Below are 27,972 nucleotides of genomic sequence, written 5' to 3'. Positions count from 1 at the left end.
AAAAGATTATCGGGGCTGGGCGGTAGTAAAAAAAAAAAAGATATAAAGCCAAAGAAGTTGTTGAGTAAAGGCTGGAGTAGTGCAGATGAAGAGTTGGGGGGGGGGTGTCTCCGTTTTGTAGATAGCTAGTAGGCATATTTTAGTTATATTCCAAAGGGCCTGTGGCTATACTAGTTTTTTTTTCCCTTGAGCCTGAAATCTGATATGCAAGTGGATCCAAGTTATTGTCTGTTCTAGGTTTTTATAACCATTTTGATATTTTGGGTAGGTGAAAATGTCATTTAGTTTATACTTCTCTTTTTTAAGATCTTATTCATTAATGAGAAAGATACAAGGAGAAAGAGAACCAGACTTCATTCTGGCACATGTGCTGCCAGGGATTCAACTCAGGACCTCATGCTTGAGAGTCCAATACTTTATCCACTGTGCTACCTCCCAGACCTCTAATTTAGTCTTCTTTGATTTTTTTTCCTTCTTTTGTTGAACTCACATTTTTCTAAAAGTGAATTAACTACTTATATTTTATAAATCATTTGGTCATTTGCTTGATCTGTTTTTCTGTCATGGTCCTAAGCATACCATACCACAGAGATATTAATCCTTTGTCATGGATATAGCAGATTTTGTCCTTAGTTTGTTTGCCTTTCTAATTTTATCACTTCTTTGAAACTTAGCAGTTTGAAAGTGTAATGCAATTGAATCTGTCGGTCCTTTGTGGCTTTTTTTTTTTTTTTTTAACTATTGCTGTTAATGTCTCCTAAAGCTTTATATTGAATGTTTCCATATTTCTTTTTTTTTCCTTTTTTTATTTTATTTATTCCTTTTTGTTGCCCTTGCTTTTTTTTTTTATTATTGTAGTTATTATTGTTGTCCTTGTTGGATAGGACAGAGAGAAATGGAGAGAGGAGGGGAAGACAGAGGAGGAAAGAAAGATAGACTCCTGCAGACCTGTTTCACTGCCTGTGAAGTGACTCCCCTGCAGGTGGGGAACCAGGATCCTTCCGCCAGTCCTGGCATTTTGCACCATGTGTGCTTAACCCACTGCGCTACCACCCGACTTCCGAGTGTTTCCATATTTCTGTAGAGCAAATATGCCATGTGAAAATGTAGTCATGTTAGTCTAGTAATGAGTCACTTAAGTGATTTCTTCATATCCATTTAAGACAGCTTTGTTACAGTGTTATTTGTTTCATTGTAAAAAAAAAAAAAAAAAAAAAAACCGATATACCATGTGATATATATATCAGAATGATTGAAGCATTTGACTGATTTTTCATCCTAGCAAGTTCTGATTTTGGCAAGTACAAGCAGCTCTAGCAGATTTAATGACAATCTATGTCTTACTATGTGAATGTTTGAAGGAAGCAGTGTGTTCTGATAGGAAATTTGTTTCCAGCGTTCAGGTCAGAAGACCTCTTTAATTGCTCTCTCTGTATTTACGCTGGTCCTTGAGCTTCAAGCCATGTGCACTTAACCCTCTGAGCTACTGCCCAGCCTCCACTCTCTTTGTATTTACAAGAATTATTCAAATGAATTCTTCCTTGTTACCTATAAAAAACTAGTGTCCATCCAAAAAGGATGACAGAGGACCTAGTGGGTTGTATTGTTATATGGAAAACTGAGTAATGTTATGCATGTACAAACTACTGAATTTACTGTAGAATGTAAAACATCAATTCCTCCGTAAAGAAATTAAAATATATATGTATATAAATTTAAAAAATAATTAAAAAGCTAGTGTCCAATAACACTTTCCTTTTTTTCTTCCTCAAATGTTAACAGTTATTTCAAAGTTTGATGTAAATTCTTTTATTTATTTATTATTTATTTATTTGAAAATTTTCATTATTTGTTTTACCTTTTGTTGCCCTTGTTGTTTTATTGTTGTTGTTGATGTCATTGTTGGATAGGACAGAGAGTAATGGAGAGAGGAGGGGAAGACAGAGGGGGAGGGAAAGATAGACACCTGCAGCCCTGCTTCACTGCCTCTGACTCGGTTCCCCTGCAGGTGAGGAGCCAGGGGCTCGAACCAGGATCCTTATGCTGGTCCTTGCGCTTTGCGCCATGTGTGCTTAACCCGCTGTGCTACTGCCCGACTCCCTATTAATTTTTTTATAAATATTTTATTTTTTATTTTTTTTTAAATTTTTTATTTAAGAAAGGATTAGTGAACAAAAGCATAAGGTAGGAGGGGTACAACTCCACACAATTCCCACCACCCAATCCCCATAACCCACCCCCTCCCATGATAGCCTTCCCATTCTCTAGCCCTCTGGGCGCATGGACCCAGGGTCGTTGAGGGTTGCAGAAGGTAGAAGGTCTGGCTTCTGTAATTGCTTCCCCGCTGAACATGGGCGTTGACTGGTCGGTCCATACTCCCAGTCTGCCTCTCTCTTTCCCTAGTAAGGTGTGTCTCTGGGGAAGCTGAGCTCCAGGACACATTGGTGGGGTCTTCAATCCAGGGAAGCCTGGCCAGCATCCTGGTGGCATCTGGAACCTGGTGATTGAAGAGAGAGTTAACATACGAAGCCAAACAAATTGTTGAGCAATCATGGATCCCAAGCTTGGAATAGTGGAGAGGAAGTGTTAGGGAGGTACTCACTGCAAACTCTAGTGTAATCCTGCTTTCAGGTATATATTTTGCAGTAGTTTATGGATACGTGTGCACATAAGCTCTCTCTCACAGAAACTGGTGTATGTCTAAGTTATGGGACTTTGTTAGAAAGTGAACTACCTGAGATGAAATTAGAGTGTACTATTAAAGGAAAGGTCTCACCCGAGTAATGAAGCTGAAGGGTTGTCATTCCACACGTGAAGTCTCTGGATACTGTCTGAGGTGAAGCATGTTGAGATGGCAATCGTTGCTTTGGTTAGGTTGTGATCGGCGGATGCAATTTTTATTTTTAATAAGTATTTATTTATTGACTGTCTTGCAAATCACCTAATGCTTTCAGTTCCTGGAGTTTGTGTATTTATATATAGTTGTTGGATTATTATCTTTTTTAAAGATTTTCTTTATTAATGAGAAAGGAGGAGAGAGAGAACCAGACATTATTCTGGTACATGTGCTGCTGGGGCTTGACCTCGGGACCTTCTCCTCCATAGAGAGTCCAATGCTTTATCCACTGCGCCACCTCCAGGACCATGATTATCTTTTTCTTAAAATAAATGTATTTGTGTTTAAAAACTCAGTCTTTGGGCGGTAGGACAGTGGGTATCCCCCCCCCCCCCCGTCTTCCCCTCCTCTCTCCTTTTCTCTCTGACCTAACAATGATGACATCAATAACAACAACAATAAAAAAAAATAACAACAAAAGGGAAAATATATGTGTGTGTGTATGTAAACCCAGCCTTTAAAGTATTAGGGATGATATTAACATCTGAGAATAGGGAAAAAAATATATATATATATATATTTAGATAAGACAGAGAGAAACGGAGAGAAGAAGGGGGAAGACAGAGAGGAGGAGAGAAAGATAAACACCTGCAGATCTGCTTCACGGCCTGTGAAGCAACGGGAGCCGGGGGCTCAAATCATGATTCTTACACCGATCCTTGCGCTTTGCACTACCACTCGACTCCAGGAAATGATATATGTCTTCTCAGAGTAACTGGTTTTTGGAATCAAAACCTATAATGCAAAGAACAAACATGAGGATGTTATAGCCGTTTGACCCTATGATCGTTGTTTTTACATCTATCTATTTATTGCTACCAGGGTTATAGCTGAGGCTCGGTATTGGCACTACAAATCGGCTGCTTCTGTTGGCTTTTTTTTTTTTTCCCATTTTTTAATGGATAGGACAGAGAGAGACAGAGAGAGGAGGGGAGACAGAGAGGGAGAAAGATAGACACCTGCAGACCTGCTTCACCTCTTGTGAAGTGACGCCAAAGTGGGGAGCCAAGGCTCAAGCCAGGATCCTTGTTCTTTGTACTATTTGCACTTAAACCGGTGTGCCACCGCCCATCCCCCTTTACTTTATTTTGCAACAGCACTGCTCAGTCTGGTTTATAGTGGTGTGGGGATTGAACCTGAGTCTTAAGAGCCTCAGGCATGAGAAGGTCTCTTGCATAACCATAATATTATCTACCCTCTTTTTTTCCCCTTTTGTTGCCCTTGTTTTTTATTGTTGTTGTAGTTATTGTTGTTATTGATGTCATTGTTGGATAGGACAGAGAGGAATGGAGAGAGTAGGGGAAGACAGAGAGGGGGAGAGAAAGACAGACACCTGCAGACCTGCTTTACCGCCTGTGAAGCGACTCCCCTGCAGGTAGGGAGCCTGGGGCTGGAACCGAGATCCTTACGCTGTTCCTTGTGCTTTGTGCCATGTGCGCTTAACCTGCTGCACTACCGCCTGGCTCCCGTAGTTATTGTTATTTATGTCATTGTTGGATAGGACAGAGAGAAATAGAGGGGAGAGAGGGAGAGAAAGACAGACACCTGCAGATCTGCTTCAACGCCTGTGAAGCGATTCCCCTGCAGGTGGGGAGCCGGGGGCTCGAACCGGGATCTTTATGCTGGTCCTTGTGCTTTGCACCATGTGCGCTTAACCTGCTGCACTACTGCCTGACTCCCTCTACCCTCTGTTTTTACAACTTTTTGAAACATAAACACATTGTGGTATATACATTAGGCCCTCAGTAAATAAGTGTGTGTGTGTGTGTTTGTATGTTGAATAAAACACCTTCACTCATGATAGAAAATCTGAAATTCTGGGGAGTTGCAGTTCTACAGTTTTTACATGGAATCAGTTTAATATACAGCCAACTACCAATATAGTTTTTCTGCCACCTATGTTAGAAATTTCCTTTTACTCATGCCAACTAATACATACTTAAATCTTTAGGTGATGTCCTCGTGTGATTTCACGATACCTTGAAGAGCTCTCAGGGGCAATATGCAATCTAGTAGGGCCTTTCTGTGGTGATATAAACATTCTTGTGTCTCTTTGTCTCTGATGTCCAATACTTGTGACTTGCCACATGTGATTCAGATGCATGAGAAATGTAGTTGGTGACTGAGAAACTGAACTTCCAGTTCAGCCTGCCCTGTCTACCTGCCTGCCTGCTTGTCGGGGTTCTTGCTGGGGCTCCACGCTTGCATGACTCCACCATTCCAAGATGATTTTTTTAAGATGGTAGGAGAGAATGGAGAGACACCACAGTACTACTCCATCACTCATGAAGCTTCTCTTGTATTTGGAGCTCCCGTGAGGTGGTCAGGGCTAGGAACAGGTCCTCAATGTGTGAGCTATCTCTCCCCCCAGTTTTATTTTCTCATGAGTGACTTAAATCAGCCCACATGTTCCCACAACCCACTGTACTAAGCAGCAGAAAGATGCCTATCTACATTGTTCTTACTAAATTTTACAAGTTACAGTGAGTTTATTTTCTAGGTAAATGTTCATTTCTCTAACAGTGTGAGGTAAAGCTCTTTGACATATGTATGGTATAGAAATGAATAATGGGGAGTCAGGCAGTAACTTAGTGGCTTAAGTGAACATGGCACAAAGCGCAAGGACCTGCATAAGAATCCCAGTTAAGAGTCCCCGGCTCCCCCACCTGCGGGGGGGGGGTCGCTTCACAGGTGGTGAAGCAGGTCTGCAGGTATCTTTCTTTCTCTCCCCCTCTCTGTCTTCCCCTCCTCTCTCCATTTCTCTCTGTCCTAACAACGATGACATCAATAACAATAAAAACTATAACAACAATGAAAAACAAGGGCAACAAAAGGGAAAATAAATATTGAAATTAATAAATGAGCTATTAAAAATCAACTTAAGAGTTTGAAAAATGTTTACTGAATCATGTGTAAAATCTAGATCACAAAACCCCTCTTTAGAGAGTTATAAACTGGAAGAACATGTTAGTAATAACAATAAAAGACCTTTTCTTTTTTCCATATGAATCTTCTGGCATTTATATGGTAAACTAGGTTGTTATGTTGAACATAATGCCATTTCTCATTTCTGGCAGTGATTCCATTCTGAAGAGAAATATGTTCTAAGGACCAGTGAACTGGTACTTATTATAAGATAGGTCCATGTAAACCTTTTGTTCATTTTTAAGCAGCTGATTTAGAAGAAACGTTTAATGAACATGAACTGGAGCCCTCATCACCCAAAAGTAAAAAGAAAAGTCGCAAAGGAAGGCCACGAAAAACTAATTTTAAAGGGCTGTCAGAAGACACCAGGTCCACATCATCCCATGGAACAGATGAAATGGAAAGTAGTTCCTATGTGAGTAGAAAGGACTGCAGCCTTGCTCTCGGCTGCACCGTGAATGCTTGATTCCAGGGGTGAAGCTGAAGGTCATCGTTTGCGATGCTCCCTAACCTTGAGGCACCGATAGCACATTTCCATGGATTTTCTTAAAGTCTGTTTTTCTGTTACATTTGCAGAGAGATAGGTCTCCACACAGAAGCAGTCCTAGTGACGCCAGACCTAAATGTGGGTTCTGTCATGTAGGGGAGGAGGAAAATGAAGCAAGAGGAAAATTGCATATATTTAATGCCAAAAAGGCAGCTGCACATTACAAGTGCATGGTAAGCATGGTTCTTTGTGCTTTCTTTTCTTTCAAAGATGTATTTATTTGTTATTAAAGAAAGAGGGAACCGGAGTGTTGCTCTGGTGTATGCACTGATCAGGTTGGCTTCCGGTGGTACTGGGGATTGAACTTGGAACCCCACAAAGCCTCAAGCATGAAAGTCTTGTTGCATAACCATTATGCTATCTCCATAGCCCCACTTTATGGGCTTTTAAACATAATTGTTTGTTTGTTTGTTGTTTGAGGACATTTAACTAGTAACCACATATGGTACTTGCTTTACTTTTTAGAATAATTAATAATAATAGCCTCTAGTCCTAAATTGTCATACTTGTTAGATTTAAAAAGTACATTGCCCTTATGTCATAATTATTTATAGTTATGACTAATTTCATTGAGTTATAATTAGCTATTTCATCGTTATAAAGATGTCAACTTTATTTTTTTTTAATTTTATTTATTTATTTATTCCCCTTTTGTTGCCCTTGTTGTTTTATTGTTGTAGTTATTATCGATGTCGTTGTTGTTGGATAGGACAGAGAGAAATGGAGAGAGGAGGGGAAGACAGAGAGGGGCAGAGAAAGATAGACACCTGCAGACCTGCTTCACCTCCTGTGAAGCGACTCCCCGGCAGGTGGGGACCCGGGGGCTCAAACCGGGATCTTTTTGCCGGTCCTTGAGTTTGGCGCCACCTGTGCTTAACCCACTGCGCTACCGCCCGACTCCCCAACTTTATTTTTTATTTGTCTGTTTTAAAATTTTTTTCTTGGGGTGGGCAGATAGCATAATGGTTATGCAGACAGACTCATGCCTGAGGCTCCAAAGTCCCTACACCATAAACCAGATCTGAGCTGTGTGTGCCTCATTTCTCCACATCACTCTCAAAAATAAAATAAATAAAATACTAAAAAGGAAAAAAAAAAAGTCATGATGCATTTAAAAAAAATTTTTTTTTTGTTATCTTTATTTGTGCATTGGATAGATACAGCCAGAAATTGGGAAGGAAGGGGGAGCTAGAGGGAAAGAGACAAGAGAGACACCTGTAGCCTTGTTTCACCACTTGCAAAGCTTTTCCCCTGCAGGTGGGGACCAGGGGCGTGAACCTGGGTCCTTGTGTATTGTAATGTGCGCACCCAACCAGGTTTGCTATCACCTGGCCCCGCATTGTCAGTCTTCATTGATTTTTTTTTTTTTCTTTGCCACCAGGGTTATCTCTGGGACTTAGTGCCTGCATGACTCCACTACTCCTGGAGACCATATATATTTTTTATATAAAGGGATGGAGAGAGGGGAGAAGGCCCAGACCTCAGCACCACTTTACTACTCTTCGCCCCCATGGTAGCCAGGGGCTTACACCCGGGTTCTCCTGCATACTAAAGTGGATGCTCTTTTGAGTGACTCACCTCCTGGCCTCCCTTGTTTTTCATTGTTTTAATGAACTCTTTGACTCTACAATGATGATCTTTGTTGTATTTTGTTGTCCTTTTTTTGGATTGTGTTTTAACCAGCCATGAAGACATAGAAGTGTTTGAATCAGTAGGATTCAGGGAAATCAGTTCTACTAGGGTTTTTACCCTTTTTCTTGCCAGAATTCTAAGTATTAAATGTTTCTGCATTTGTCTTCTCCAGTTATTTTCTTCTGGTACAGTCCAGCTCACAACAACATCAAGAGCAGAATTTGGAGATTTTGATATTAAAACTGTACTTCAGGAGATCAAACGAGGAAAAAGAATGGTCTGTGGTTTTATATTTATGTTATGCAGTGTTATTCTTCTAACTTTGTGCTTTCAAACACTTCTCAAGTTTATTCACTCAAAAAATTTTAATATCAAGTAGTTTCTATGTTAGAGCACAGCACATATTTGACTTATTTGTAATATAATAAAATATGCTAATATTACTGAAACTCATTCTGTGTAACTTCATTACTTCAGAGAATTATACTGAGATTTATATTTCAGGATATTTGAGAATATTTTTAATAAATGAAGATGTGAATGTGACACCCCTTATGAAGTTTAAAATGTCATATTGTTTTAAATTGGCTTAAAGAAAAAGTCCATAACCCTAATATAGCATTGGCAAGCACCTCGTGCTGTTACTCATTCGTCCTCTTTTTTGTTAATAAAAGGAAATTATTTTTTTCAGAGCCTTGTGTTTAAATACACACACACACAGTTATGTCTCTTAAGATGTTTATCATAACTTTAAGGTCTCCTTTATCAAATGTGCCTAAATCTCATGTTTTTAAACATACTGAATTACTAGTGAATAGCTTTAATAAATATTGACACCTTTATTGATTGCTTACTCCTTTACAGTTTGAGTTTTACAAAATATTACTGTAATGCAAAATCTTTTTTTTAAGACCGCACTTGTCTCTAGAAATGACTTTAACTTAAAGGCATTTTTATTGTGAAATTTTCAAACATACCAAAATTAGAAAAACTAGTAACACATGTCTATCCATAACCTTGACTTCATCAGTTCTCAAGAATTTGCGGCACTCGTTTCATCTATGCCTTTTATTCTTGTTTCTTGAAGTATTTTAAAGCAGAGCTGAGACTTCCTATCATTTCACCTCTACATATTTCAGTATGTATCTCTTAAAAGTTGGACCTTTTCTTACCTAACCACCTGTCATTACACCGTAGCAATTAACACGAAGCCTTCAGTGGCATTTAACCGCCAGTTTGTATTTTGTATTTCCCCAGCTGTCTCTCAGCTCTCTTTTTAAGGTTGATTTGTGTGAATCAGAATCCATGGGAGAGTCACACGTTAAAATATTCCTTAAGTAATTTAGGATATGCCCTCCTCCCTGTCTTTGTTATTTCTAGGTGGTTTTTTTTTTTGTTTATTTTGTTTTGTTTTTGCTGTGTTTTATTGTATGCCATTGGCTTGTTAAAGCAAAATGAATTAATTGCCCTGTTGAATGTTTTGTCTGTTTACTTTTTTATGATGTCATTTAACTTGTTACTTCTGTCTGCCAGATTTTCTTTTAAAGTGGAAGACAAATAGATGGGAAGCCTTGATTAGATTCAGTGTAATCACTTTGGAGGCTAAGACTTATTTTCAGATAGAACTATATCCATATTTTATTCTATCAGACCAATTCTGTCTGATCCTCGGATTCAGGTGATGAGTCTGACCCTTGTTTTGTGAAGGTGCCCTTCAGTCTATCATCCAGCAGTCTTGGATATGGATGATTTTTGTCTGAATCCATTACAAGTGATCCTTTGGGGAACTGCCTTTTTTTTGAAGGTGCAAAAAGATTGTTAATGTTTTTGATTCTATTTTAATCCAGTTACTGATCTTTGATTACTCTTTAAAAAAATGAAACTCCGGGAGTCGGGCGGTAGCACAGCGGGTTAAGCGCAGGTAGCGCTAAGCACAAGGACCAGTGTAAGGATCCCGGTTTGAGCCCCCGGCTCCCCACCTGCAGGGGAATCGCTTCACAAGCGGTGAAACAGGACTGCAGGTGTCTATCTTTCTCTCCCCTTCTTTTTTTTTTTTTTAATTTTTTATTTAAGAAAGGATTAGTGAACAAAAACATAAGGTAGGAGGGATACAACTCCACACAATTCCCACCGCCCAATCCCCATAACCCACCCCCTCCCATGGTAGCTTTCCCATTCTCTAACCCTCTGGGAGCATGGACCCAGGGTCGTTGAGGGTTGCAGAAGGTAGAAGGTCTGGCTTCTGTAATTGCTTCCCCGCTGAACATGGGCGTTGACTGGTCGGTCCATACCCCCAGTCTGCCCCTCTCTTTCCCTAGTAAGTTGTGTCTCTGGGGAAGCTGAGCTCCAGGACACATTGGTGGGGTCTTCAATCCAGGGAAGCCTAGCCAGCATCCTGGTGGCATCTGGAACCTGGTGATTGAAAAGAGAGTTAACATATGAAGCCAAACAATTTGTTGAGCATTTCTCTCCCCTTCTTTGTCTTCCCCTCCTCTCTCCATTTCTCTCTGTCCTATCCAACAACGAGATTTAAAACAACTACAACAATTAAAAAACAAGGGCAACAAAAGGGAATAAATATATAAATATTTTAAAAAAATGAAACTCCTTTTTATCAACTTATTTGCCTCTGCACCATGGACTGTTAGGATAAATACCACCCTAGCGTTTTCCCCAGTATGCTGCAAAGGGGATTTGTCCCATCAAGATGCCATCTCAACCCTCTCAAAATAAAAGGGCATGCATATTATGTCCTCCATCCCAGAGAAATGCTTGAGAAGTTCATTCTGTTTAAACTAGGATTTCCTAGACTCATTTGACTTACAGAACTCCTTTCTCAACAGTCACCTCTTAGTCTCAGGGCATTTTTATGAGGCAAAACTGGTCTCAAGCCCACTGAAAAAGTCTTAAAAACTCTTAGTCCCTTTAATGTCTCTTTGCCCTTTTGCCTATATGCTAGCAATCATTTTCTGAGAAAAGAATTGTTTCCCTATCTTTTCATCTCCCCCCGCCCCCCAGTTACGTAGGAAGTGAACTTAGGGAGGAAAAGAAGTCAACCAATAAAATACAGAATATCATTTTTTTTTTTTTAGTGTCTGGCAGTAGTACAATATTACAAGTTTTAGTTATGTTTAGGTGCCAGATTCCTGATAGTATAGTTAAGCAATGGAAAGAAACATCAGGGGCTGGCTGAATATTAGAAAGTTTATCAAAGTATGACTTAAATTGCAGCATGATTTAATACATTTGCTATACGATAGGTTTTGTGTGCTCTTTTCAGTAGAAAACTGCCTGTTTTCTTTGTAAACTGGAATGTCTGGCTGAAGTATGACTAGAAGAAATGTGATTGCAGAAACTTTGAAATACAACTTAGGATTATTCTTTCTCTTCCCTTAAACAGAAATGTACACTTTGCAGTCAGCCCGGTGCTACTATTGGATGCGAAATAAAAGCCTGTGTTAAGACTTACCATTACCACTGTGGAGTACAAGACAAGGCTAAATATATTGAAAATATGTCACGAGGAATTTACAAGTAAGAACACAACAGTTGTCCGTTTTCCTAAACTTGTCAGTAAGCAATGGCTTTAGACAGATGCCAGTGGCTTCCTTGATCAGCATTTGTAGGTGTAGTTAGTACTGATGACTGTATGCGAAATGGTAAGTGCATTTTCCTAGGTGGATAGTCTTTCAACCATGTTTATTATGGCTCCTGTATTCCAGGCATTGTGCTACGGGACACTGATCCAAACAGACCTAAATTGTGTCCTCCTGAAAATCAGAGTCTAGGAGGAGAATTGTAGATGCTAAGTGACTGCACAGTTAGACAGCTATGATCTAGATTTTGTAACAAATACATAGACTGTAAGTCCTACAAAGGGGACTTTTACAAAGAACTTTGGCAGCATAAAAGGAGGTGCTAGCCTGGTCTAGTTGGGGAGTGTTTAGGGGTATCCGTAAGGAGGTGGTGCAGGAGCTAAGATAGGAAGGGAGAAGATGAGAGTGTTAGGAAAGTGGTTTGGGATAAAGAGAACAGTATGTTTAAGACTTGAAGGTGAAGGAGAAGAAAGTCAAAATAGGGTTATAGGAGCTACTAGGTGAGAATTACTGATAGCTTCAACAGACCATAGCTGTGAAGAAAACATCTGCTCTTAGAAGAGTGATGAAAGTAAAGGTTGTGATGCAGCTGGCTGAGTACACATATTACAGTGTGCAAAGACCCGGGTTCAAACCCCCGGTCCCCACCTGCAGGGGGGAAAAGCTTCGCAAGTGGTGAAGCAGGCCTGCAGGTGTCTCTCTGTCTCCCTCCTCCATCTCTCCTTCCCTCTCGTTTTTTGATTGTCTCTATCCAATAAAGATAATACCAAAAAAATGAAAATAATAAAAGAATGTAAAGGTTACATGTTGTCCTTTTTTTTTTTTTTTTTTTTTTTTTTTTGTCATCTCCGGGGGGCTTCACTGCTCCAGATGACTTTTTTTTATGTTTTAATATTTTTGCCACCTGGATTATTGTTGGGTCTCTGTGCTTGCATGAAGTCCACTGTTCCTAGTGGCCATTCTTTTTCTCCTAGATCGAGGGTGAGAGACAGAGAGAAGAGAGAGACAGCAACACCACTCTCCCTCTTGGGAAGTTTCTGCCCTGCAAGCTCTCCCATGTGGTACCTCGGGACTTAAACCCAAGTCTTGACACTGGGTGGTGTGTGTGCCCTACTGGCTGAACTACCTGCCAGTTCTTCCAGGCTGCTTCAGATGGGGGGGGGGAGAACCACAGCACCAGAGCTCTCTTCTTCATTGTGGTGGAGACCAGGCTTGAACCTGGGTTGTACACATCTCAAAGCACCACACTATCCAAATTAGCTATTCGGCTCACCTACAATATTTTTTTTTTCCCCTGTCAACAATCATAGATGGGACTCAGTGCCTGCATGATGACTCCACCTTTCTTAGTGGCTATCTTTTGTTGTTTTAGAGAGAGACACACACACACACACACACATACACACTTATAGCACTGCTTTACCACTTCTGAATCCTCCCCCCCCACACACACACACACACAGGTTCTTGAACCCTGATCCTTGTACGTGGTAACTTGGACTCATTATTATTATTATTAATGTTTTAATCTTTATTGGATAAAGGCAGTCAGAAATCAAAAGGGAAGGGGAGAGATAGAGAGGTAATGAGACACCCACAGTGCTGCTTTACCACTCGCAAAGCTTTCCCCCCTGCAAGTAGGGGAAAGGGGGATGGAACCTGGCTCCTTGTGCACTGTAACATGTGCTCAACCAGGTGACCCACTCCTTGGCCTGTACACTTTTTTTTTTTGAAATTAATATCCCACCTAGCTATGCATATTGAGTTAGCATTGTCATTGTATACCTGTGATAGTGCTGTTTATGGATTCAGGCAGGGGATAAGTTGTTGAGCATCTCTGAATTTCATATTTGCCTTTGCAAGCTGGAAAGTATTTCTTTACTCTCACATGGTCAGTGTTCATTAAACCAGTGACTCCACATCTATTCCAGTTACAGAGCAGTTTACACAGTCAGTCACCAAGACATTTGAGTGACTGTATAAGATCCTAATGCTGGGGGGTGGGCGGTGGCACATCAGGTTAAGTGCACATAGTACAAAGCGCAAGGACCCAAGCAAAAGGATCCCAGGCTCCCCACCTGTAGAGGGTTCACTTCACAAGTGGTGAAGCAGGTCTGCAGGTGTCTATCCTCCCCTCCTCTCTGAATTTCTCTCTCCCCTGTCCAATAAAATGGGGGGGAAATCGCCACCAGGAGCAGTGGATTTGTAGTGCCAGCGTGCACCGAGCCCCAGTAATAACCCCGGAGGCAGAAAAAAAAATCCTAATGCTGTATTATAGCAATTGACAAACTTTGTTTAATAATAAAGGCATAGGGGGCTGGGCAATGGCTGAGTAGGGCATACAAGTTATCATAGTTGAGAACCCAGGTTCAAGTCCCCACTCCCCACCTGCAGGGGAAGCTTCACTAGCAGTAAAGCAGTGCTACAAGCGTCTAACTCCCCCCCCCATCTCTGTCAGTAACAACGACAATAAAGGCATAGGTGTTTTTTAGTTAAGTGTGACTATCAAGCCTTTATTATTATAAGGAGGTTGAACATAGAGCAAAAGATGGAAAACATTCTGGCTTGTTCTGCAAAACTTGTGTGGCTGATACCAAGTATGGCAAAAACAGCATTTCAAACAAAAAAACACACAAGGAAACTATAGGACAATCTGAGACAATGTATGTGTTTCATTTAATAAATGAACCAGAAAAATCGAACCAGTGCTGCTAGATTCTAGCAATTTAAAGACTGTTCACAAATAGGGGACAAATAGGGAGGGGACAGAAAAAAGTCTGTGAAAAGACAACATTCAACATCCAGTTCTGAGCTGTAAATATGAGTGTGTTCTCAGTAAACTAGTCATCTTAATAGAGCATCTCTAAGAAGCCAAGAGCAAATGTCTTTTGTACTATTGAAGTAGTGGTTAAACAGTGTTCTTAAGTAGGACTGCACTTCAGAATGACCTGGGAGTAGATGGGACCCCCCCTTTCAAAGTATCCTTAGGTTGATGGTTACCAGAGAAGCTACATAAAGCAGTGAAGCACTGTTGCAAGCCTCCATCTCTCTCTCTCTCTCTCTCTGTGTGTGTGTGTGTGTCTGTCTGTCTGTCTGTCTGTCTCCCACCCCCTCAACGTCTCTCTGTCTCTATCCAAAGGAAATAATAATGAAATAAGGGAGTCGGGCGGTAGCACAGCGGCTTAAGCACAGGTGGCGCAAAGCTCAAGGACCGGCATAAGGATCCCAATTTGAGCCCCCGGCTCCCCACCTGCAGGGGAGTCGCTTCACAGGTGGTGAAGCAGGTCTGCAGGTGTCTGTCTTTCTCTTTCTCTCCTTTTCTCTCTGTCCTATCCAACAATGATGACATCAACAACAACAATAATAGCTACAACAATAAAACAACAAGGGCAACAAAAGGGAATAAATAAATATTTTTTAAAAATTTAAAAAATAATGAAATAAGTGTTTTAAAAATTCTAAAAGAAGAAGGGGCCAGGCAGCGGTGCTCCTTGGTTAAGTGCACACATTACAGTGCACAAAAGATTTCAGGTTCAAGCCCCCACTCCCCACCTACAGGGGGAAAGCTTCACAAGTGGTGAAGCAAGGATGTAGGTGTCTCTCTGTCTCTCCCTCTCTGCTTCCTTCTCCCCTCTCAATTTCTCTCTGTCCCTACCCAATAATAAATAACTATATAGGGGAGTCAGGCGGTGGCACAACAGGTTAAGTACAGGTGGCACAAAGTGCAAGGACCAGCGTAAGGGTCCCGGTTCCAGCCCCTGCTCCCCACCTGCAAGGGAGTCACTTCACAAGCAGTAAAGCAGGTCTGCAGGTATCTCTCTTTCTCTTCCCTCCTCTCTTCATTTCTCTCTGTCCTATCCAACAACATCGATATCAACAACAATAATAACTACAACAATAAAACAGCAAGGCAACAAAAAGGAATAAATAAAATAGTTTTAAAGATAAATAAATAACGATATAATAATAAAAATTAAAAAAAAATCTCCCTGTCTTAAAAATTCTTTAAAAGGAATATATGGCATTTATTCTTTAATAAAAACATTTGTGTTGATGATTGTGAAATAAAATTGTCTCAATAAAGAAAACAGAGTCAGAGAGCTAGCTCACCTGGATATTGTGCCTGCTGTCATGTCTTTACCTCTCTCTGTGTCTGAAAGTGTAAGCTGGGAGCGGCCCTAGCTATAGCAAAACAAGACATTGTGTGTTTTGGGGGTTTTTTTTTTTAAGAACAGGCCCACCATTTCCAAGAAAAAAACATGTTTTGCAAAGTCAATTATAATTATGAAAAGGTCTACCAAAAAAATTTTTTTAACAAATTAAATTTGGAGAGATAGAGCGTCCACCATGACGTCCAGAAATAACAGCAACAACACAATATTGCAAACTTGAACAATTGCTAATAACAGACAGGAAACAGACTTACCGTGGTGGTCCTTTGGCAGTTGTTACAAATGTCAAATTATTATGTTGAACACGTGAAGTTAATGCATGTCCATTATACACTTAAATATACATGAAGTAATTGAGACAGAGAAGGCATGAAAGAGATCATAGCAGGAGTCAGGTGGTAGCACAGCGGGTTAAACGCAGGTGGCGCAAAGCACATGAACCAGCGTAAGGATCCCGGTTTGAGCCCCCAGCTCCCCACCTGCAGGGGAGTCGCTTCACAGGCGGTGAAGCAGGTCTGCAGGTGTCTATCTTTCTCTCCCCCTCTCTGTCTTTCCCCTCCTCTCTCCAATTCTCTCTGTCCTATCTAACAACGGATGACATCAGTAACAACAGTGATAACTCCAACACTAAAAACAACAAGGGCAACAAAAAGGAAATAATAAAAAAAGACAGAGAGAGATCATAGCACCAAAACTTCCTTCAGTGTGGTGGGGGCCAGCCTCAAACCTCTCAAACCTGGGTCACTCACATAAGAAAGCAGCACACTCTCCAGCTGAGCTATTTTGCCAGCCCTGTGCTTTGATTTTTAAAAGTGGTCGGTCCCCTTGGGCCCAACCCTCAGAAGCTCGGTTGGTTCAGTCTTAACCTGATAACTCCCGAAGTGATTGCTTCCTGTCTGTCTCTGAGAACCGCTAACTACTTTTTTTTATTATATTTATTTGATAGGACAGAAATTGAGAGGTAGGAGGTCAGGCGGTAGCACAGTGGGTTAAGCGCACGTGGTGCAAAGCACAGGAACCACTGAAAGGATCCCGGTTCCACCCCCCAACTCCCCCCCTGCAGGGGAGTCGCTTCACAGGCGGTGAAGCAGGTCTGCAGGTGTCTGTCTTTCTCTCCCCCTCTCTGTCTTCCCCTCCTCTCACCATTTCTCTCTGTCCTATCCAACAACGAAGACATCAACAACAACAATAACTACAACAACAACAAAAAAATCAAGGGCAACAAAAGGTAAAATAAATAATAATAAAATTTTAAAAACCATTTAAAAATTTTAAAAAATAAAAAAGAAATTGAGAGGTAACGGGGAGGTGGAGAGAGAGAGAGAGAGAGAGAGAGACAGAAACCTACAGCACTGCTTCACTGCTAGTGCAGCTTGTCCCCTCCAGATGAGGACTGGTGGCTTGAACCAGGGTCTTTGTGCCTAGTAACCTATGCACTGGCCAGGTGTCCACCATCCAGTGTCTCTCTCTACCCTCCCTCCTTCCCTTCCTCTTGGAGACTGAAAGCAAAAAAGACAGAAAAGAGTCAAAGAGTGTCAGATATGGTGGAATTGCACAGGCATGAAATCCGAGTTCCAACAGCAACAAAAGGGAAAAAAAAATACAAGTAGACCGCTCAGTCCATCTTAGACTCGTTTATACTTTAGGCTTGAATTTACTACAGGCAGTGTCGCTCTCCTCCAGAAGGATATAGACAGGAACTTGCCAACAGGTGAGCATCACGTATTGTTCTTCTGTGGGAGTCCTTGCAGCAGTCAGTATAACAATACCACTTGGGCCCAACTCAGTGAAGGCGTGAAGTCTGACCCAGCTTACCAGCCTCCTAACCCATTGGAGCTGGTACCTCTTATGACACAGTTAGGTGGACAGAGGTAATTTTCCAGTTCCACCACGCTGAAAGAATACCAAAAGCCTGGAGGGTGCCCTAGCAGAATGCTCCCTAGTCCAGAGACTGTCTGCTGACTGGGCAGAGGCGGAGAAGTGGTGGTGGTTGTCAGAGCTGAGGAAAAGAGTTAGCACTCTGGTTTTTATTAAGTTGCTCAGAGAACAGAACTAGACAGTTAAAGGTTGAATTCTTTTTTTTTTCTTTTTATTACTAGAGAGAGGCAGAGAAATTGAGAGGGGGAGGGGAGATAGAGAGAGGGAGAGACACCCACCGCCTTCACCATTGGTGAAGCTTACCCTCTGCAGGTAGGGAGCAGGCACTTGTGATGTGTGTGCTTAACTGGGTGCACCACTGCCTGGCCCCCAAGGTTGAACTCTTTTTTTTAAAAAAAAAATGTATTTGGGAGTCGTGCGGTAGTGCAGCGGGTTAAGCTCAAGTGATGCAAAGCACAAAGACCGGCGTAAGGGTCTCAGTTCAAGCCCCCTGGCTCCCCACCTGTAGGGGAGTCGCTTCACAGGCGGTGAAGCAGGTTTGCAGGTGTCTATCTTTCTCTCCCCCTCTCTGTCTTCCCCTCCTCTCCATTTCTGTCTGCCCTATCCAACAATAATGACATCAGTAACAACTACAATAATAACTACAACAATAAAAAAGAGCAACAAAAGGAAATAAATATTAAAAAATCTATATTATTATCATTTTCTTTAATTTTTTTACTAGTGGTCCAATAATGATAGACAAGACTGTGGTCTTCTAGCGTTTGCCCTTCTTCCGTAGCCAGTCAACAGCGTCAGGTTGAGCCTGATGTAAAGTTTCGAGACCTCCTTTGAATCTGGAGAGGTGGCAGTCGTTGACTGTGTGGGTCATAGTCTGTCTGGAGCCGCAGGGGCAGTTCGGGTCGTCTCTGGCTCCCCAGCGATGGAACATAGCGGCGCACGGGCCATGGCCTGTTCCATAGCGATTGAGGAGGGCCCAATCATAACGTGCTAGGTCAAAGCCGGGTTGACGCTTGCAGGGGTCTGTGATGAGGTGTTTGTTCTTGACCTCAGCTGACTGCCAACTCTGTTTCCAAGAGTCTGGAACAGAGAAGTTCAGTGTAGACGTAGGGGACCAGATTGGATGACGAGACGTCAAGCGTTGGACAGGGTGGGCGAAGATATCCGCGTATATTGGCAGGTCCGGTCGAGCGTAGACGTGGGAAATGAACTTAGATGATGCCGCATCCCAACGACTGTGGTTTAAGATACGGGTACAGGGAGTCGGGCTGTAGCGCAGCGGGTTAAACGCAGGTGGCGCAAAGTACAAGGACCGGCATAAGGATCTCAGTTCGAACCCCGGCTCCCCACCTGCAGGGGAGTCGCTTCACAGGCGGTGAAGCAGGTCTGCAGGTGTCTATCTTTCTCTCCTCTCTGTATTCCCCTCCCTCTCTCCATTTCTCTCTGTCCTATCCAACAACAACGACAATAATAACTACAACAATAAAACAACAAGGGCAACAAAAGGGAATAAATAAATAAAATGAATATTTAAAAAAAAAAAAGATACGGGTACAATTCCATACAGTTCCCACCACCAGAGTTCCATATCCCACTCCCTCCTTTGGAAACTTCATTTATCCCTCTGGGAGTATGGACCAAAGACCTTTATGGGGTGCAGAAGGTGGAAGGACTGGCTTCTGTAATTGCTTCTCTGCTGGACATAGGCATTGACAGGGCAATCCATACTCCCAGCTTGTTTCTGTCTTTCCCTAGTGGGGCAGGGCTCTAGGGAGGTGGGGTTCCAGGACACATTGGTGAGGTCTTTGGCCAGGGCAGTCAGGTCAGCATCATGATAGCATCTGCAACTTGGTGGCTGAAAAGCATTTAAGATATGAAGCAGAATAAACTGTTTAATAATCAGGAACCTAAAGGTAAGAATAGAGCAGATGAAATTTTGGGATCTTCATGTTGGAAGAAGTCAAGTCTTCAGGTAAGAAAAAGACAAATGAGCAAAAAGGGAGTTAGATTCATGTACAGAACTGTAGTTGATTATATCTATAATAGAGTTAGGGGAAAAGCTCCCCATAAATTTTGTTGATTCAAAAGCATAGATTCAGATAGTGATGCACTGAATTTTGTAAAGGTGATTTCCCAATATGCAGCATTTTTACTGGTTCCCCATAGTTCTTTGACAATGATTAAGATTCGTTTTCCCTTTCTTAGAAAGGATTAACAGTTTACAGTCGACAGTAAAATATAGTTAAAATATAGTTGGTCCATGTGTAACATTTCTCAGTTTTCCACATATTGCTCTAAACTCACACCGAGGTCCTCCTCCACCACCATGTTCCAGGGATTAGGATTTTTGTAGACATGAAAATAAAAAGTAAACGAAAAAGTCAGTTGTTACTACTGCCTTCACAATCCCACCATCCTCTTAGATGTTGGAAGCATGCATTTTTGACGGAGACAGATAATTTCTGTCTGATCCACTATTGACCACAAGAGGGCATCAGTTGAATATCTTTTAGTTTTGTTTGTGTATTTATTTATTTATTTATGGACAACATTAAAACATCCTAAACCTTTGTGCAAAGTCATCTATAGTGCTGTTTTCTCCCACCCAAGTACTAAGCATGCCTAATTCTGCTTAGTTTCTGACCTAAGAGGTCAGTCTGAGTAGTGCTCTGGTAAAGATAGGCAGGTAGGTAGGTAGGCAGGTAGGCAGGCAGGCAGATAGACAGGAAGAAAGAGAAAGAAAGAAGGAAAAGTCCAGTATGGGGGTTGTGTGGTGGTGCACCTGGTTGAGCGCACATGATACAGTGTGCAAGGACCCGGGTTCAGGCCTCTGGTCCTCACCTGCAGGGGGAAAGCTTTACGTGTGGTGAAGCAGGGCTGCAGGTGTCTCTGCCTCCCCCTTCCTCTCAGTTTCTCTCTGTGTCTCTATACAGTAATAAATAAATAAAAATTAGGGAGTCGGGTGGTAGCGCAGCGGGTTAAGTGCATGTGGTGCAAAGCATAAGGAACAGTGTAAGGATCCTGGTTGGAGCCCTTGGCTCCCCACCTCCAGAGGAGTCACTTCACAAGTGGTGAAGCAGGTCTGCAGGTGTCTTTCTCTCCCTCTCTTTGTCTTCCCCTCCTCTCTCCAATTCTGTCCTATCCAACAATGATAACTACAACAATAAAACAACAAGGGCAACGAAAGGGAATAAATAAAAAAAGAAAAATATTTAGGATGGCATAAATTTCATTAAAAATAGAATGAATCTCAAATATGCAGTGTGCATATGCAAATTACGTCAGAATAGGATGTCAAAGTTTTACTCCAGGTATTATTTGCTCATTTCCTTTTTGAAATATATATTTTAATACTTATTAATGAGAGGGAGAGGAAGAGAGAAAGAACCAGACATCACTCTGGTACTTGTGCTGCCAGGGATCAAACTCAGGACCTCATGCTTGAGAGTCCAGGACCTTAACCACTGCACCACCTCCTTGGACTACTATTGTTTGAAATATTTTATTTGGACTGGCAAAATAGCTTATCTGGATAATAATGTGCTGCTTTGACATATGCACAGTCCAGGTTCAAGACCACCCCCACTACATTGAAGGAAGTTTCAATACTGTGATCTCTTTCATTTTCTCTCAGCCTCTTGGTGTCTATCTTTTTAAAAAAAAAAAACAAACATTTTTTTTTAAAATAAAATGTTTTCAGGCCAGGCAGTGGTATACTTGTTAAAGCACACATGTTACAGTGCTCAAGGACCTGAGTAAGTGGGAAAAGTTCATGAGTTGTGAAGCAATGCTGCAAGTATCTTTCTTTCTCTCTCTCTCTCTCCCCCTTCCCTCTCATTTTCTCTCTGCTTCTATTTCATAAATAAATAAAATGTCTTTAAATATTTGACTAAAAAGAAAACGTTGTACTTATTAGCACAGTATAGTGAGAGACAGAGAACCAGAGCACCCCTCTTGTGTGCAAAGGTGGGGATCCATCTCAGGACCAGATGCTCCCAAGCTCAGGGTCCTCCTCAGTACACCACCTCCCAGGTCCTACTCACTGATTGTAAAGAGGGTAACAGTCCCTTTAAATGGAGATATCTGGCCACCACCAAGACCTCAATCAAATGATTAAACAGCATCAGTAGCAGAGCATCCGTGAGACAGCCTAATGATTATGCAAAAAGACTCTCATGCCTGAGGCACTGAAAGTCCCAGGTTCAATCTCCAGCTGCATCGGAAGCAAGGGTTTAGCCAAGTCCTGGTTAGAAGCAGAGCTTCCTGAAACTACTCTCTGGCAATAAGATCAGATCATTTCTCTGAGTATCCAGGGCTTCAAGAACATTGAACTGGAAACTAACGGAGCCCATAAGACCTTATTTTCATTCTGTAGGAAACAAGGGGTGAGAGAGAACCAAATAAACGAGTGCCACAGGTAGACACATCCACATTTTTAAGATTTGTATTTATTTATGAGAAAGATAGGAGAGGAGAGAGAGAGAAAAAGAACCAGATATCACTCTGGTACATGTGCTGCCAGAGATCAAACTCAGGACTTCACGCTTGAGAGTCCAACGCTTTAGTCACTGTGCCACCTCCCGGACCACTTGAACTCTTTTTTTTTTCCAAAAGTCAGTGTGAAGAGAGAAAAGGGAGGTGGAAGAACTAGTCCAGATTAGGAGAAATAATTAAATGCAGTGCCTGGGAAACCATCAGGTCTTCTCATGAGGGCCAGGCCACTAATGAGGAAAAAGCGTTTGAACAGATCCGTTCAGGCCGACAAGATAGCTCCCCTGGATAGTGTGCCTGCTTTGTCACACTTACAACCCAGCTCAACTCCTACCACACTGTTCGATTTCGGTGCTGTTGATGTTTTTCTCTCTGTCTCTGCCTCTATTTAAAAAAAAAAAAAAAAGCCTGGAGTGGTGAAGCCCCAACAACAACAAAAAAAACTCATAAAATGTGAGTAGTGTATATAAATATAATTTCCAGGGCCAGGTGGTTACAATGCAGAAGGACCCAGGTTTGAGCTCCTGTTCCCTATCTACAGGGGGGAAGCTTTACAAGTTGTGAAGCACTGCTGCAGGTGTCTCTGTCTCTCTCCCTTCCCTCTTGATTTTTGGCTGTTACTGTCTACTAAATAAAAAAAAGATAACTTTGGGAGTCGGGCTGTGGCACAGTGGGTTAAGCGTGCGTGGTGCAAAGCACAAGGACCTGCGTAAGGATCCCAGTTGGAGCTCCAGCTCCCCACCTGCAGGGGAGTCGATTCACAGGTGACTTTTCTCCCCCTCTCTATCTTCCCCTCCTCTCTCCATTTCTCTCTGTCCTATCCAACAACGATGACAATAATAACTACAACAATAAAACAACAAGGGCAACAAAAGGGAATAAAGAAAGAAAACTTAAAAAACTTTTAAACCATTTAAAACTATAATTTCCTGTGCCTTTAAGTGATGTATATGAAATAGTACAGAACTGGATTATTCCAGCTATGCCCTTGAACGTTGATATTTTCAGATTGGACCAAAGCTGAGTTTTTAATTTTAATGTGGTGCAAACACACAGTTTCTGTGGACACCAGCCTCATCGACTAATGACTTGTACTCTCATCCAATGACAAAGTGGTTTGAAAATCTTTTATCTTTTATCGTAGACTATATTGTAAAAATCATAGTGGAAATGATGAGAGAGACGAAGAAGATGAGGAACGAGAGAGTAAAAGCCGGGGCAAAACAGCAACTGATCAGCAGCAACTTAATGGAAACTAGGTATGAATGTTCATTACATTGCGTCTGTTGTCAGGATACTTACAGACTGATGAGTACATATTGAATCAATAATAGTACAGGATGATTTTCCATGCTATTATTATTAAGCATGTTACTATGATGCAAAAGCTTGTGTAGGCTTGCAGGTTTTGTTTCTTTTTTTTTCTTTTTAACTAGCTGATTTTTGTAAGAAAAAGAAAAACATAACTCTCCATTATCAACAAACCTAGTTGTAATGTCAAACAAATGAGATAAGCTTGCTCCCCCGTAACACTGCATTCATTGTGTTCCCCGTACGCGTCATATTTTACGTCTCTTTATCATCTCTTAAACAGGTTCATGGGACAGAGTTAGAAAACTGGGAATGAATATGACATCCGTAACTACTATTCTTTTTCTTTTTCTTTTTTTTTTTTCCTTTTCACTCTTTTCTAAAGTCAAAAAGGGTCTGTAACTTTTTACTGCCCGACTCTTAGATCCTTCATTGAACTGCCTAAAAACTGTCTTCTTTGTTTTACGAGCCTTCACTAGATGGCAGAGTCTGACACGTGTCAATATTCTATAGCTGTAGTTTGCAGTTTCTGGGAAGCAATTGAAACACTATTAACCCTGTGTATAGTGTCAGCAGTTAAACCAGACATTGACATGAAGTAAGCTATATTCCTGGACTGAACGAAGTTCTTCTGTTTAGTGTGTCTAATGTTTGTTTAGTGGATTCATACTGAAGGGAAAAGCATAAGCAGATCTCACTTTACAGTGCAAGCACACCTCTGGTGGCGACAACATACGGGAATTTGGGATTTTTTTTTTGTCTTCACATGCAACTAATGGAGGCTACAAATGAAGAAAACCACCATCTTTTTTTTTTTTTTTTCTCTTGGCTTTGACAGCACATGCTTTAAAAAAAAAAAATCTCCTCCAAGAAGTGTGCTAAAGCTTTTTCATTTGGTTCCTGTTGAAGTTGTTCTCCCTGACCAGCATGGACTTGGCAACTGGTGACTGACTGTAAGCTATGAGCTCCAGTGCTTATGCCAAAATTCTCTTGACTATAAACCTCTTCTCTTTCCATTGTCATACAAAGAGCTTCGTGCAACATGATTGGATCCTTCCAAGTTTAAACAAACTTCCGGCAACAGCAAATTAAACCTCTTTAAGAAGTAAAGGACTCATTAAGGACTTTAGCCACCGTGTCTGAAACCCTTTCCTCTCAAGTGCCGTGTTGTGTGGAGCACTTCATGTATTGGCCCAAAGTACATAAGGAGGTCTCGTGCTATAGGAGTTTTAAAAAAAAAAAAAAAAAAGGTTAAAAAAAAAAAAACCGTCTTTGCAGAAAACAGTATTTATTTTTTAATGTTGTGACCACTATTTTAGAACCTTTATTTAATATTTTAATGTCTTCATTCATTGCTTTGCTTATGTATTAAATAGGCTTTTGGTATTGCCCTGCTTTTCTCCTGGTGGGGCTCAGTGTTTTATTGCTCAATCCGAGTTGTTTCTCAAAGCCCAAGAACCCAGATTTCTAGAAAGGATTTTCTCACTGGCATTTCTAGCCAGTGATATTTTCTTCCACTTACCTGCTGAAGCACATTTATACATTTATTTATGGCAAAACCAAAAACAGTAGTTGTGGTCTGCCTAATATCACCTTAGCACCTCAATATCAAGGGTAGGGAATTCTGGTTTCTGAATGAATTAGTTAACCTACCACATTTTAAAGGCAAATTTACCAACGAGAAAGAAATAAAGCTGTTAAGTTGCTAAGTACATCATGATGTTCTGCAGCTGATGAAGAAGCATTTTTTCAAATGTAACAGGTGGAAAATTACACTGTGCTTTATGAATGATTTTTTTAACTGCTAGTCCCTTAAGGTCATATTCATCAAGTGTGTAGTCCCACATTTGCTAACGTCAAGGGACTCAATGAGTGCTTTATTTTAACCCTCTCTTGTCATTATTAGAAGGAAACTAGCATTAGTAGTGGGGCGTGCTGGTTTTATCTTTTTGCTCTAAATATGCCATTGGATATTTTGTATGTGTGTATGTGATGAATTTTCAAAATTCACCATGACTTGAAGTGCAACGACAGATCTAGATGTATGTTTACCAAGCTATGTGACTTTTCCCAAAGGATCTGTATTTTATTTCCTTACAACAGCTTGAAACCCGTTGTTTTTAACTCTTTGAATCACTGTGTCTCTAGATTATTTTTACATTGTGTGCCATAGGACCTACCCACGGAACAACAGAGCACCTTCATTTGGGGACAACTACTGTAACCATGTTTTTTAGGGGAAATGGAAGGTGCCGTGGGGTAATAATGGCCAGTCAGTAATCATATCAAGGACTTCAAATACTCTAGCTGTCAGTTGATGAGTTTATCACGTAACAAAACCTGTACCGTGTTTTGTATGGGTTTCTTCAACCCTTCCTCTGCCGCTAGCAACCAGAATAGCACTTTACCTTTTGGTTGGCTAGGTAAGTGGCTGGCTACCTATTGTTTTTCTCACTGTGGTGTGATTGGCGAAGCCGTCTTTTATTGAAAACAGAAATGTAACTTAAAAGTCACGTGAAAAATCATGTTCGGTTGTAAACGTCCAATATTTTGACTGATCGCCTGTCTGTTTTTTCGTCACATGCTGAGTCAAAGTGCCTTACAATGTAAAAATTGTACAGTACTTATGTTCCCAAGTAGCATCATCATCATCATCATCATCTTCCGGGTAGTAATTACATTGTGGTGTATGAATATTTAGAAAAATGGACCTCAGCAGTGTATTTACTGTTCATCTCTTAAGTCCTTAAACTGTAGTTTTAATAAGCATGACATTATTTGATAAGTCTGTAACATTTACACCATTTCAAGAAATACTGCCATGACTCTCTTTTTATGCATATTTTAGCTGAAATTTGGAGGCGCCTTTCCTTTGTCGTCCCCCTCCCTCCGTTTTTGGTTTTGTTTTTTGTTATTGATATTAAACAGTGTGATCTTTGCAAGCGTATATTGAAGATTATCCTGGAGCATTTATTGCCTTACCAGAAATGTTAGTAAGAAATGTTCTCTAGAGTAGAAAAGATAGGCTTGAGTTTCTATACTTTAATAAGAACTCTTTGTTCCTGGGGGAAGGGGGTAGGGGTGAATTGTATTTTCATCTCAATTTATTAAGAACCCACAAGTGAAATAATTTTTATTTCAAAGATCAGCGATTTCAGAATTTCAGAAAGTACTTGCTCAGGAGTACACGCTACTCAAGATATTAAGAAAATAACAAGCTATGTAGATCTACTGTTCAATCAGAATCTATATACTTGAAATGTGTGAATCTTAAGTATCTCAAAGCAAAAGTGTTCTAGAATGTTGTTGCTTTTTTAAAAAGCGCTAAAGTTAGACCAAGGTATACCGTTTTGTTTTAACAGACATCTAGGCTAATTGTAAAGATAAGGAATGCAAAATGGGTCAAAATCAAACATTCCTCTCATATTATGTATATTTTGTTCCTGTTATATTGGCTTTGTTTTCAAATTGTAGTTTGTAGAATTAGTTTCCTTTTATTGATATTCTCTTGCATATACTATTCATTCAATAAATGAGTTATGACTTTGATGTTTGTATGTACGTCTTCTTTGTGTGAAAAACGTGTAATGAAACTTATTTGTAACAGCAGTAGTGCTGTGTTCCTTTTAGTCTTGCTTTGAAGGTGAAATGTCCTGTTCCTTTGATACCTTGTCATCAAACAAGTATGGGGAGAGAAAAGATGAGATTCTGAATTCAGTTCAACGTTTCATAATATAATGGTTTTGTCTTGGAGTGGCCAACTTTCAAATGTGTATAGTATATCTTGGTTCTTTTATTTTCATATGATTTAGATTTCCTAGTCAAAAAGAGATCCTACCTTATAGATTGAAATTGACCGGCAGTGCAATAGACAACTTACTTCTAGTACCGGGTTTATATATTGAGGTGGTCATAGTCAGGGCAGAAATGAAAGTTTCAATGAGTTGAACATGTTCATTTCATACACAAAGTTCCTAGCCTACATTCCTACTTAAGAGGGAGGAAAAACAGATTCCGGATAATACCGGCACCGTGGATTGATATGCATTACAACACAAGTTGGTGGTGCTAGGTGTATATGTATTCAAAATCTGTTGTTTAGTGTGTTTTAATTGCCACCATAACATACACAGAGAGAAGTACTTTGGTGGCTTTCTTTAGCTATTTAAAACTATTGGGGGGTGGGGGAAGTAGTGATTGCTTGGTTTTGTTTGGTTTTTTTTAGCTGCAGTCTTCAGCAACTCCTGAAATCTTTCCAAGGCGGACACCTAGTAGAATTTTGATGGCCAATAAATGCCCTGTCTATCTCTTTAAGAGAAAAATCGAGCCCCTCTGATATTTTAGAGTTGTCAGTTTCATGACAAGAGTACTGCCTTATCTACCAGGATATATTGTGTTAACTTTGCTTGATTCAGATATTGAGGTATTTAGGCATTAAGCACATAAGGCAAAACTGTATTCTTGATCGTATTCAGAACATGAAAAGAATAAACCACTTACTGTGACTGTTGATGATGGCACTCA

General features: G+C 40.7%; 1 protein-coding gene across 3 annotated transcripts in view; it reads left to right on the top strand.

Annotated features, from left to right (window-relative positions):
* PHF6 (PHD finger protein 6) overlaps nt 1-26,997 on the top strand; it is a 69,034-nt gene extending 42,037 nt beyond the window's left edge. Inside the window, exons 6-11 of one of the 3 annotated variants that reach the window (XM_016185520.2) lie at nt 6,070-6,236; nt 6,398-6,541; nt 8,173-8,277; nt 11,401-11,534; nt 23,282-23,396; nt 23,732-26,997. In XM_016185520.2, coding sequence (XP_016041006.1) covers nt 6,070-6,236; nt 6,398-6,541; nt 8,173-8,277; nt 11,401-11,534; nt 23,282-23,396 — 665 coding nt within the window. In that variant the 3' untranslated portion in view covers nt 23,732-26,997. Of the gene's footprint in view, nt 1-6,066; nt 6,237-6,397; nt 6,542-8,172; nt 8,278-11,400; nt 11,535-23,281; nt 23,397-23,731 lie in introns of all 3 variants that reach the window. The other 2 variants (XM_060182785.1, XM_007517004.3) reach the window with 2 other exon arrangements.
* The last annotated feature ends 975 nt before the right edge of the window (nt 26,998-27,972 follow it).

This window comes from Erinaceus europaeus, chromosome X (genome assembly GCF_950295315.1).
Source record: "Erinaceus europaeus chromosome X, mEriEur2.1, whole genome shotgun sequence".
Taxonomy (NCBI): domain Eukaryota; kingdom Metazoa; phylum Chordata; class Mammalia; order Eulipotyphla; family Erinaceidae; genus Erinaceus; species Erinaceus europaeus.
The sequence above is the reverse complement of the archived record's forward strand: the minus strand, read 5'-3'. Positions and strand labels throughout refer to the sequence as shown.